Source organism: Macaca mulatta, chromosome 17, assembly GCF_049350105.2.
Source record: "Macaca mulatta isolate MMU2019108-1 chromosome 17, T2T-MMU8v2.0, whole genome shotgun sequence".
NCBI lineage: Eukaryota > Metazoa > Chordata > Mammalia > Primates > Cercopithecidae > Macaca > Macaca mulatta.
In genome coordinates, this window is record NC_133422.1 from 107,687,487 (window position 1) to 107,700,109 (window position 12,623).

The 12,623-nt window shown below is 45.5% G+C and overlaps 1 protein-coding gene across 5 annotated transcripts in view; it reads right to left on the bottom strand.

The window, feature by feature from the left end:
- DCUN1D2 (defective in cullin neddylation 1 domain containing 2) overlaps nt 1-12,623 on the bottom strand; it is a 38,252-nt gene that overhangs the window by 2,485 nt on the left and 23,144 nt on the right. For 2 of the 5 annotated variants that reach the window (XM_077974111.1, XM_028837390.2), the window contains exons 5-6: nt 3,721-3,803; nt 1,308-1,404 (exon numbers count right to left, since the gene is read on the bottom strand). In XM_077974111.1, the coding sequence (XP_077830237.1) occupies nt 1,308-1,404; nt 3,721-3,803 (180 nt within the window). Of the gene's footprint in view, nt 1-998; nt 1,405-3,720; nt 3,804-6,448; nt 6,601-12,623 lie in introns of all 5 variants that reach the window. The other 3 variants (XR_013407787.1, XR_013407788.1, XR_003724235.2) reach the window with 3 other exon arrangements.

Sequence of the window (12,623 nt, forward strand, 5' to 3'; positions counted from 1 at the left end):
TATGTCCAGGGGGCTGTGGGCTCACAGTGGCCCTGCTTGCTCCATGAGTGCCCCAGGCAGTCACACCAGCTGCTCAGGAAGGGAGTGAAATGGACCCACTCGGACCAGGTGGCACGTTCCTCAGGTCACTGGCATTCTTACCATCAGGGGGTGCTGCCTCCTGCGGCTCTTCCCCAGTGGGACCACCCCCTCGTGCCCTGCCCTTCCCCACCCCGGCAGCCCCGAGGGCCCTCTGAGCTCCTGCACTGCTGCCTCAATCCTGGAAGCTGTGCTTCTGTCAATGAAATTCAATGATCCCTTCTTTCATTTGACAAGCAGTTACTGGGTGCCTCTGATCTAGGGACGGTGCAAAGTGTGGAGGACACAGAGAAACAGAAGCTAAAACAGGCAGCCAGCCACGTAAACCACCCGTTAAAGGCACGGCGCCAGTGTCCAGAACAGATCACTGCCTGCCGAGGGGGAGGGAGGAAGCAAAGTGGGTGGGGGTCTAGAGGGGGGCCTTCTACCCGGAAACCATCCCTCCCGAAGGTGGCAGCGTGCCCAGCACACAGCAGGCTCCAAAGGTCCTCCAATGCAGCGTCCTAAACACGGGGGGAGACAAATATATATATAGAGAGATATATATATATATATTTTTTTTTTGAGACGGAGTCTCGCTCTGTCACCCAGGCTGGAGTGCAGTGGCCGGATCTCAGCTCACTGCAAGCTCCGCCTCCCAGGTTCCCACCATTCTCCTGCCTCAGCCTCCCGAGTAGCTGGGACTACAGGCGCCCGCCACCTCGCCCGGCTAGTTTTTTGTATTTTTTAGTAGAGACGGGGTTTCACCGTGTTAGCCAGGATGGTCTCGATCTCCTGACCTCATGATCCGCCCGTCTCGGCCTCCCAAAGTGCTGGGATTACAGGCTTGAGCTACCGCGCCCGGCCTAGAGATATATTTACGTAAGAAGACAGGAGCTGGAATCTCTGAGGAAGCCTAAAGAGCGCAGTGTGGAACTGACCTAAGGCATCATGCGTGACTGAGAATCTGGGAGTGGTGGTTTCCGAACACCTAACTCCGTGGCTCCACCATGGGGGTCTCTGCACATCCAATTTTGAAATGCTTTGGCTTAGAGGACTGTCTTCTTGATTTACACTAAATATAAAGCCGCATTTTTCTTTTGTATGATTTACAGAAAATAAGGAAGGGGGTAGGTAGTATTATCACCACCCCCATCTCAGTGACGGGGTCACCACTCTAGAGGCAGGAAAAGTTAACGTTCTCAGGTGTAAGCATTTCGGTCAATCATCTGAAGCACAACTTCCGGTACCTTCTTCATCGTAGTTAGACATATCATCTGCAATCATGTTTCCAAAGTCCAGAAGGAGGTTCCAGGTGTCCCTTGGAATTGATCTTTTGTGATGCTCCTAATATATAAGGAGGAAAAAAAAAACCACCAGATTTAAAATACAGACCTTAACTCTCATACATTCTAGTGGCCTCGCGATCTTCAATTAACAATCTTCATTAATTTGATTAGGAACAAGTACAATAACATTGTTAAAAGTAATAGTGTTCCGCATAAATGTTAAGTGCTACAACAATGCCAATGTCCAAATATAGGAAGCGACTTATTTAAAAACAAAACATTTTAAATATTACAATTATAAACTCCTGTTTTGTCACACAGAAGGGCAGCATTTTAATCTCGTTACCTGCCCATCAGCTGCATGTATATGTATATATTAATGAACAGCTCATAAGCTTGTCTTACATTTTAAAACATTAACCTGCTATCGAATTACATGTAGTTTTCCGCAACTTGTTTTTTCCCCACTCAGCGTAACGTTTGAAGCGTATGCGGGCTGACTTGTTTGCGTGGCTCCAAAGCTGTGCTCCATCGCACCAATATTCTGACTTTTTAGTCCGTTCTCCTGTGGATGGTCACTGGCTTTTCCAGTGTTCTGCTGTTACGACGACACTGTGAGCGCCTTCATCCCCATTTCCACACACAAGAGCGTGAGGTTCTCTGGGAAACATCTACGACTTAGGTTTGACCCAGGCAAGGCATAAGGGGGCTGTGGGCACAGCATTACTGACCTCTGGATGTTTTGAGAGAAGTAATACGGCACAGGATGTGACGAAACACACAGCTGCAAAGGCACCTCCCCATGGCAAACCCACAGAACTGAGTGACATCACCTTCTACAGACAGCTCCGCCCCCTGCCTGCCATGCTCCCTGGGTGCCACCCGCAGGACTCAGTGACATCATCTTCCACAGACAGCTCTGCCCCCCGCCTGCCATGCTCCCTGGGTGCCACCCGCAGGACTCAGTGACATCATCTTCCACAGACAGCTCCGCCCCCTGCCTGCCATGCTCTCTGGGTGCCACCCACAGAACTGAATGACATCACCTTCCACAGACAGCTCCGCCCCCCACCTGCCATGCTCTCTGGGTGCCACCCACAGAACTGAATGACATCACCTTCCACAGACAGCTCCGCCCCCTGCCTGCCATGCTCTCTGGGTGCCACCCACAGAACTGAATGACATCACCTTCCACAGACAGCTCCGCCCCCCGCCTGCCATGCTCTCTGGGTGCCGTTCCCACATGAGGAAGCAGAGGCATGTGGAAGTGACCTGCCCAAGCCACAAGACTCGTAAGTGGCAAAGTCTGTGTCACCCGGTGTCAGGTGAATGGAGGCGGTGCGGTCCTGGCCTGGCTGTGTGTTGGCGTTGGAAGACCACTTCTTCCACTTTCATGGACAGAATGGCAAGAGGTCTGGGCATCTCTGCCACCACCAGGCTTGTGGCCGCTCACTTTCAACAACCCACAGCTGCACCTGCTGCCAGCAAGGCGAGCTGGTACGACACAGCCCTGTCCCACGCCAGGCAAGTGTCTCTCCAGAGGGCCCATGAAGGCCTCCTTTCCTTCTGAGCATGGCCTCAGACCACAGACACACAGTGGCTGGGCACCGCCAGATACACTCCAAAGTTCTGGAACCCAAACCAATGCACAGAAGTGTGGCACTGGCACTGTGTTGAGGATTCGGAGTTCTCAGTGGAAAGACAGAATTACTGTCTAGGTCCTCGGAGGAGATAACAAGGGGGCTGCTGGGCTGGGGTCGCAGAGTCTCCAGGAACCCCAGCCTGAGAGGAGCTTCCGTGACTGCCAAGGAGCCACATTCTGAGGTGGCGCCGGATCAGCCCCATCCCAGCCCTGTGGTCTCCTGCAAGGTGACAGAGCCAAGTGGCAACCTGTCTGGACCTGTGGATCTCTGTGTGGGACGTTCATCTGCTGAAAACCTCCACGTGTGAGGCCTAAGGTGGATGATCACACGCAGCTCACACCTACCGACCTCCCTCACGTGTGAGGCCCGAGGTGGATGATCACACGCAGCTCACACCTACCGACCTCCCTCACGTGTGAGGCCCGAGGTGGATGATCACACGCAGCTCACACCTACCGACCTCCCTCACGTGTGAGGCCCGAGGTGGATGATCACACGCAGCTCACACCTACCGACCTCCCTCACGTGTGAGGCCCGAGGTGGATGATCACACGCAGCTCACACCTACCGACCTCCCTCACGTGTGAGGCCTGAGGTGGATGATCACACGCAGCTCACACCTACCGACCTCCCTCACGTGTGAGGCCTGAGGTGGATGATCACACGCAGCCTCACACCTACCGACCTCCCTCCACAGTGAGCACGAGAGCGAGACGCAGGAGGACACTTACCAGCAAGAACGTGTTCCAGAGATCTAGAAACTTAAACCTTCCAGACAACACTAACTTCCAATACGCAACAGCCATTTCTAAGTCTGGCAAAAAGAGAGAAAGAGCAGTTAGTAAATCTCACTCTCTTTTTCTACTGCACAAAAAACGACCACTTCTTAGCACATCAATATTTACTTCATCAGTAAAAGGTGGCAATTTTACCCAAGAGTCATGAGGCTTAATCTCTACGGAAGCACTCCTGAGAACTCTATGTAGTCTAATTTTATACATCTGGGGAAACTTCTTCAAAAAGGTTTTATATATTAAGTTATTTGGATATGCACACAATTCCCCCCCAATTAATCAGTTTTGGAGACTTGCATTTCCATACATAGTGGGTGTTCTTTAAACATGACCTGATCTGGATACTATTAATTCATATCATTTGTTTTTAAAAATATACCACTGGCCTGAGTGTCAAACTGCAAATCAAAGGACCAGTTTAGAAAGGAAGGGACACACTGTTCTCCAAATAGACCTGCCTTATTACTATATGAACTAAGAATCTGTTTCACAAGTAATTATAGAGGCCTTATGACGGCTCTGATTTGTTCCTAAAGCATCAAGTTAAATTGGCACCTAGCAGGAAAAGCGTTCTCACTGATACAAGACATCTACACACTGACACTGCGTATCAATCAAACAGGACATCTAAACATTTACACTGCGCATCAAACAGGACATCTACACGTCGACACAGCGTATCAAACAGGACATTGACACATCGACACTGCACATCAATCAAACAGGACATCTACATATCGACACTGTGTATCAATCAAACAGGACATCTGCACGTCGACACTGCGTACCAATCAAACAGGACATCGACACATCGACACTGTGTATCAATCAAACAGGACATTTGCACATCGACACTGAGCATCGGTCAAACAGGACATCTGCACATCAACACTGCGTATCAAACAGGACATTTACACATCAACACTGTGTATCAATCAAACAGGACATCCAAACATTTACACTGCGCATCAATCAAACAGGACATCTGCACATCGACTCTGCGTATCAATCCAACAGGACATCTGCACATGGACACTGCGTATCAATCAAACAGGACATCTGCACATCGACACTGCGTATCAAACAGGACATTTACACATCAACACTGCATATCAATCAAACAGGACATCTACACATTGACACTGCGCATCAGTCAAACAGGACATCTGCACATTGACACCGCGTATCAATCCAACAGGACATCTGCACATCGACACTGCGTATCAATCAAACAGGACGTTGACACATTGACACTGCGCATCAATCAAACAGGATATCTGCACATCGACACTGAGCATCGATCAAACAGGACATCGACACATCGACACTGCGTTATCGGTCAAACAGGACATCTGCACATCAACACTGCGCATCAGTCAAACAGGACATCTGCACATCGACACTGCATATCAAACAGGACATCTGCACATCGACATTGCGTATCAATCCAACAGGACATCTGCACATCAACAATGCGTATCAAACAGGACATCTGCACATCAACACTGCGTGTCAATCAAACAGGACATCTGCACATCGATACTGCATATCAAACAGGACATCTACACATCAACACTGCATATCAATCAAACAGGACATCTGCACATCAACACTGCGTATCAATTAAACAGGACATCTACACATCGACACTGTGCATCAATCAAAGCCAACACCCTCACTCTTCCCACACGGGAAAAGTGGTGATTATTTCACGACTTCTATACAAATCTCTGCTACTGAAGATGTCTAATAGAATATGAATGCTTAGTTTCAGGGCTGTCTCCAATCCATAGTTTGTGAAATACTGATTTATTCTCTGCTCAACAGGATCTTGATAACGATTTCTTTTTATATGCTTGACACAGCAAGTACATAAAGGGGTTCAGAATTCTACTTTTTTAAAGTGACCGGCCAGGCGCGGTGGCTTACTCCTGTAATCCCAGCACTTTGGGAGGCCGAGGCGGGTGGATCACCTGAGGTCAGGAGTTTGAGACCAGCCTGACCAACATGGTGAAACCCTGTCTCTACTAAAAATACAAAATTAGCCGGGCGTGGTGGCTCATGCTTGTAATTCCAGCTACTCGGGAGGCTGAGGCAGGAGAATCACTTGAACCCGGGAGGTGGAGATTGCACCAAGCCAAGATTGCACCATTGCACTCCAGCCTGAGCAACAAGAGCGAAACTCCGTCTCAAAAATAAATAAATAAATAAAATAAAAAGTAAATAAATAAAGTGACCTCCTTTAATCATGTTGAACAGTGTTCACCACTTTTAGGCAATAAAAGAACAGTTATATTTACGTAAGATAAACTAATGTGAAAAGCAGATTAATACGTTAAGTAATATATTAGTTTAAATGCAAAGCACATAACTAAACACTTTTCAAAGGATTTTTTTCTAAATCTGGTTTAATCCCACTTAAACAGAAGTTACTAAAGTTGGAGCTCTAGTAAGATTTCCGGGTCGATCATTATTAAAATGGGATAAGCAAGAGACATATGAATAGCAAAACCCACTTTAAATAAAACGCCTCTAAATTCCCTGTGTGCAAAGGCATCATTACCAACTTCCTCAGTTTTGAATACCCTGGAGTCTGAATCAGAAAGAAAGAGAGAGTCAGAAAGTGCCACATAACTGAGAAACAGAACGGCTCTCTAGACCTTACCGATGGGACCCGCAGTAAAATGCTAAGAAGATGATTAGTCTTGTCCTGCTTATAAGTCTACATCCTTATCACTTAGGAAGAACATTAATTGAAATCTATATTCAACTCATCTTAATGATGTAAAGCTCTCACATTGAGAAATGGAGGTGAACCTGGGGAGGAAGAAAAAATAAAGTTTGATGGCATACATGTAATCTAGTTACTTAAAGTTTTATGGCATACATTTAATCTAGTTACTTTGGGTTAGTTTTAGTCCTAAAACTTTTCTTACAAAGGACCTGATTTGTATGTTTGTTAATCACATTATCAGAAGTAAATATATGCTTTTTCAATATTTATTATTATTTATATAAAAATGTTTTTAATATTGTCCTAATGGACTTAGCCATTTGCAAAACAGTAACAACAACAACAAAAACAACAACTCAGAATGGCAGAACTTGAGGGCGGAAATCAAGACCAACAGCTACTCTGGTGGCTACATCTTTATAGCAGCTATTTTCTTCCCAAGAACCTCGAGAAAGTCTCATCTCCTAAGTGAAAACACGTTAGAAGAAGGCATTACGATTTAAAATTCATGCTTGTGATGCTCCACTTAGGATTAGATAATGAAGATGTGTCCTCTATCAAAAAAGGACCTCAGGGCAGACATAAACATTAGCTAGCTCTCATGACACTTGACTTCCTCAAACATCAAGATTCTCAAAGCTGGCCGGGCACAGTGGCTCACACCTGTAATCACAGCACTTTAGGAGGCCGAGGGAGGAGCGTCACTTGAAGTCAAGAGTTTGAGATCAGCCTGGGCAACAGAGCAAGACCCTCTCCTCTTTAAAAAAAAACACACACACACACGATTCCCAAAGCCAACTGATTCCAGACTCTAGCCAGTATGAAACCATGTTGTTTCTTACATCAAAACAGAGCCAAGTAACTTTATCCTCTTTAGTAGGTTAACCATTAGTTAAGAGGAAAGCATCATCTTACATAAAAATACAGTACAATTTTCACACACACACATACACACAGATACACATAGATACACACAGATACCCACACGGAGACACAGACACACACACAGAGACACAGATACCCAGACACACATACACACAGTGACACAGACACACAGATACAGACACACAGAGACACACAGAAACACACACACAGACACACACACGAAGGAAATAAAGGGTAAGTCTGTGTCTTTTGGCTCCATGTTCCCACGGCAGTCCATGCTTTTTCTAGCAACAGTTGGACACTTGTCTCAACCTGTTCAATTTATCCTTAATTTCTCACAAGACAGACCATGTAATCTTTGGAAATGGTAAACCGATGGCTCTATTTTTGGGTTATAGTCATATAATTATTATTCTTGTTTTATTTCTGTTTGTTAAAAGCCCTCAAAAAAACTTTTCTAAAAATAGTGTATAATCTATTTGAAGTATTCACACAATCTAATCATTTCCCGAGGAGGCTATTGTTATAATAAAATTTCATTTTCTCTCAGCTATTGTCATGAAGCAAAGAAACAAAACCAGTGATGCTTCCCACCCTATAGTGAATGATTCTGACAAACATTTCATTTAAGTGTCTACAGGAGTAAACAAGTCCTTGTTCTCAGTGAGGAATTCAAGGATAAACTCTCAATCTGTTGCAGCTTTCAATGGCCTATTCTGCCACTGAAAGTTCTGATGCTTGAGGAAATTTATAAAACGCAGGCTGAACATGGTAGGTCCTGAATCTTAAAAATGTTTCAAAACACTCTCTACACATATACTGACCTTCCTTGACACATTTGTGCAGAAAGAAAATGAATTTTGCAACTCTGAACTGGCAATTAATTTAGACTCTAATTTATAACCTCCTGGAAATTACCATGGAATGAAGTGGTGGCGCCCAGTGGAAGGAACTCGGTGCGTTTCCAGGACGGGGCAGCCGGGCTTCGCCGCGGGGGGCGTGGAGCCTCTGCAGGCCCAGTGCTCTTCCCCAGCCACCACGCTGCGAGGAGGCCCAAGCAGGGCAGCTGGGGGCAGGTGGGAGGCCACAGCGCAGAGCAGCATGGATGGAAGAGAAGGGCCACCCAGTGGAATCTGCCCAAGTTCCTGACCCAACGGATCATCAACTACCAAAATGACTGTCATTTGAAGCCCCTGTGTTTTGCGCAGTCATTACTAACCCAGGCGGCTGGCCTGGCTGAAGCCTGAGGGACTGTGTTTCAGCAAGCTCTGCAGTGATGCCGATGTTGTTGGCTTTGCCAACGGCCTAGAAAAGCTTCGTAATACTTTTCCGTATGTGTCAAGTTAACATGGCATTATAAGATTAAAATTTTTAAAGATAATACCTACACATGACAGTCAGATAAAATGCTAATCTTTTTAACATTTTTCCATGTCAACATTTAAATGAAGGATCTCCTGCATTGCAGAGTATCAATAACTATAAATGGTTACCTCTAATAGAAGCTGAATTATCTTAAGATTATACTGAAGATATTAAAGTAACAGTTCAAAATAGTCAGAAAAAAAGTTTTATCATTCACTGAAATTTCAAAGTGTCCTTCCTGATAAACATTTAACAATAACAAATAATTGCTATTATTTTAAAATTTGGATCAGACTAATTCTCACTTTGGAAAGGAAGCTGGATAGACGTCTAAGAATTAAACTGCTCAAAAGTAAAGCATGACCCACACTTTCCTTGAAAAATCATGATCATTACACTCAGACCTGAAATGGCCAAATTTTAGAAAAGTGTGAGAAGCAGCATTTCTTGCTTGGGTGACTATTGCCAGAGAAAACGGGGGTGAGGGGATGAGGAAACAGAGAGAAGTGGAGAGAAAAAAAAAAAAAACTGCATGAGATGGAAGAACAGCTATAGCAGAAACCGGAACCTGTCAGGAGCACAGGTGGCCCTGTCCTTACCAAGTGACAGAGCCCAAGAACGCTGAGGGATCTCATCCCAAGTCTTCCTCTGCACCATTATTCTCTTGTCTATTTGCTTTTTTTTTTTTTGAAATAAAGGTCTGGCTCTGTCGCCCAGGCTGGAGTGCAGTGGTGCAGTCTCAGCTCACTGCAGCCTCCACCTCCCGGGCTCAAGCAATCCTCTTGCCTCAGCCTCCTGAGTAGCAGGGACTACAGGTGTGTACCACCACACCCAGGTAATTCTTGTGTGTGTGTGTGTGTGTGTGTATATATGTGTGTATATATATACGTGTGTGTGTGTATATATATTTTTTTCTTTTTTGAGATGGAATCTTGCTCTGTCACCCAGGGTGGAGTGCAGTGATGTGATATCAGCTCACTGCAACCTCTGCCTCCTGGGTTCAAGTGATTCTCGTGCCTCAGCCTTCTGCGTAGATGGGACTACAGGTGTGCGCCACCAGACCCAGTTAATTTTTTGTATTTTTAGGAGAGATGGGGTTTTGCCATGTTGCCCAGGCTGGTCTCAAACTCCTGACCTTAAGTTATCCACCCAGAAGTGCTGGGATTACAGGCATGAACCACCACGCTCGGCCTGCTTGTTAGTTTCTAGAAAAGACTGGTAATGGTTTCTTGAGAATATTGATGATAGTTACTGAGTAATCAGGGTCTAAACTAAAATGAGCTTTAACTTTAATGACTATTTTGCCTCAGCGTCTTAGAAAGAAATAAAAGTGGAATAGAGAAGATGAATAACAAGAGTTTTATCATAGAAAACCAAATGCTTTCATTTGTTAAAAGTAGACTGAATCTGACATCTGGTGTGTAGTTCATAAATCAAGAGTTATTTTATAAACAGAGTCATTCTGTAGATGCAGAAATACTTTTCAGTGTAGACTTTCCCCTCTTTTGATATGTTAAGTCATTTCTCCATTCAGAGGCAAAATAATAACTCTTCACTGCCTTTAGAATAAACATTTCCTCCCCCGATGTGGAAACTAACTTAAATTTCAGCATACGTTTTCAGGGGAGAGGGTGAAGTTTGCAGACCGAGAGCTATGTCTCCGTGGTTGAAACAGTAAGTTTCTGACCACATCTCCTGGAGGCCATGTTTCGTGGTGAAACGGGCTCTTCTCCAGCTGGTTCAGGCTGGAAGCGGAATCGAGGTGGGTGGGATGGCAAACTGTTAAAGAATCCCCATTGCCGTCACTGTCCTTTGGATGTTAAACCTCGTTTTTTTCCCCACACAATATAAAAAACCTAAAGCACCAGAACCAGTGCTGGAGACCAGCCGGTTTAGACCAGAAGTCATACTGCTGGTGGTACACGGCAGAGAAGCCTGTTTACTGTACCTCTAGACCAGCCGGTTGAGACCGGAAGTCATACTGCTGGTGGTACACGGCAGAGAAGCCGGTTTACTGTATCTCTAGACCAGCCGGCTTAGACCGGAAGTCATACTGCTGGTGGTACATGGCAGAGAAGCCCGTTTACTGTATCTCTAGACCAGCCGGCTTAGACCGGAAGTCATACTGCTGGTGGTACACGGCAGAGAAGCCCGTTTACTGTATCTCTAGACCAGCTGGTTGAGACCGGAAGTCATACTGCTGGTGGTACACGGCAGAGAAGCCCGTTTACTGTCTCTCTAGGTAGAAATATCTAGAGGATGTAACAGCCTCTGAGAAACATGATGTTACTATGTGGATTTTAAAAAATGTAATACTTGCTATAATGTGCATATTGGAGGCAACTGTGAAACTTGTCTGTGATCACCAGTGTAGTCTGTTGTAAATTCAAAGACAGCTTGTTGAACTTTGTTTTTATTTTTTACCTACTGTTTTCAGAGTGCCTATTTTGAATTAAAATTTGTTATACCACTGCAAAAAAAAAAAGTTTTAGTCCCCGAAGTAAAATGTCAGCTTACAAAGAGCAGTCTTGGGCACATCCATTAGGATGGCCACTATTCAGAAAACAGCGATTGTTGGCAGGACGTGCAGAGGCTGGTTGGATGCTCTGCTTCGTTGCTGATGGGAATGTAAAAAAAATATATGTTGGTCCTCATTCCTCAAGAAGTTAAACAGAATTACCATACAGTCCAGTAATTCCATTTCTGCGTATATACCCAAAAGAATTAAAAGCAGGGGCTGGCGCGGTGGCTCACGCCTGTAATCCCAGCACTTTGGGAGGCCGAGGCAGGCGGATCATCTGAGGTCGGGAGTTCGAGACCAGCCTGACCAACATGGAGAAACCCTGTCTCTACTAATAATACAAAAATTAGCCGGGCGTGGTGGTGCATGCCTGTAATCCCAGCTACTCAGGAGGCTGAGGCAGGAGAATTACTTGAACCTGGGAGGCGGAGGTTGCAGTGAGCTGAAATTGTGCCATTGCACTCCAGCCTGGGCAACAAGAGCGAAACTCTGTCTCAAAAAAAAAAAAAAAAGAATTAAAAGCAGGGTCTAAAACAGGTATATGTACATGCATCACGCATGTTCACAGCAGTGTTATTCGCAAGAGCCAAACAGTAAAATTAAACTAAGTGTCCACCGGAATGAATGGATAAACAAAATGTGGTCTATACATACAGGGAATATTATTCAGCCTTGAAAAAGGAAGGAAATTCTGACACACACTACAACAAAACATTGTATCAAGCGAAATGAGCTAGTCACAGAAAGATATATACTGTGAAATTCCACTTACGTGAGGTCCCAGGAGGAGTCAACTCCAGAGACCAGAAGTAGAATGGGGGCTGCCAGTGGCGGGGGAGAGGGAAGTGGGGAGTCAGTGTTTGATGGCGACACAGTTTCAGTTTGGGAAGATGAGAAAGTTCTGGGAATAAACACTGGTGATGTTTACACACTCTGAAAGTACTTAGTGCTACTGAACCATATACTTAAACAGTTAAAATGGTTAAAAAAAAAAAGACAAAAGGCTGGGTGTGGTGGCTCACACCTGTAATCCCAACACTTTGGGAGGCCGAGGCGGGTGGCTCAAGAGGTCAGGAGATCGAGACCATCCTGGCTAACACGGTGAAACCCTGTCTCTACTAAAAATACAAAACCTAGCCGGGCGAGGTGGCGGGTGCCTGTAGTCCCAGCTACTCGGAGGCTGAGGCGGGAGAATCGTGTGAACCCGGGAGGCGGAGCTTGCAGTGAACTGAGATCGCGCCACTGCACTCCAGCCTGGGCGACAGGGCGAGACTCTGTCTCAAAAAAAAAAAAGACAAGACGAGACAAAAGAACAGTCTTGGGGAAATAAACCCC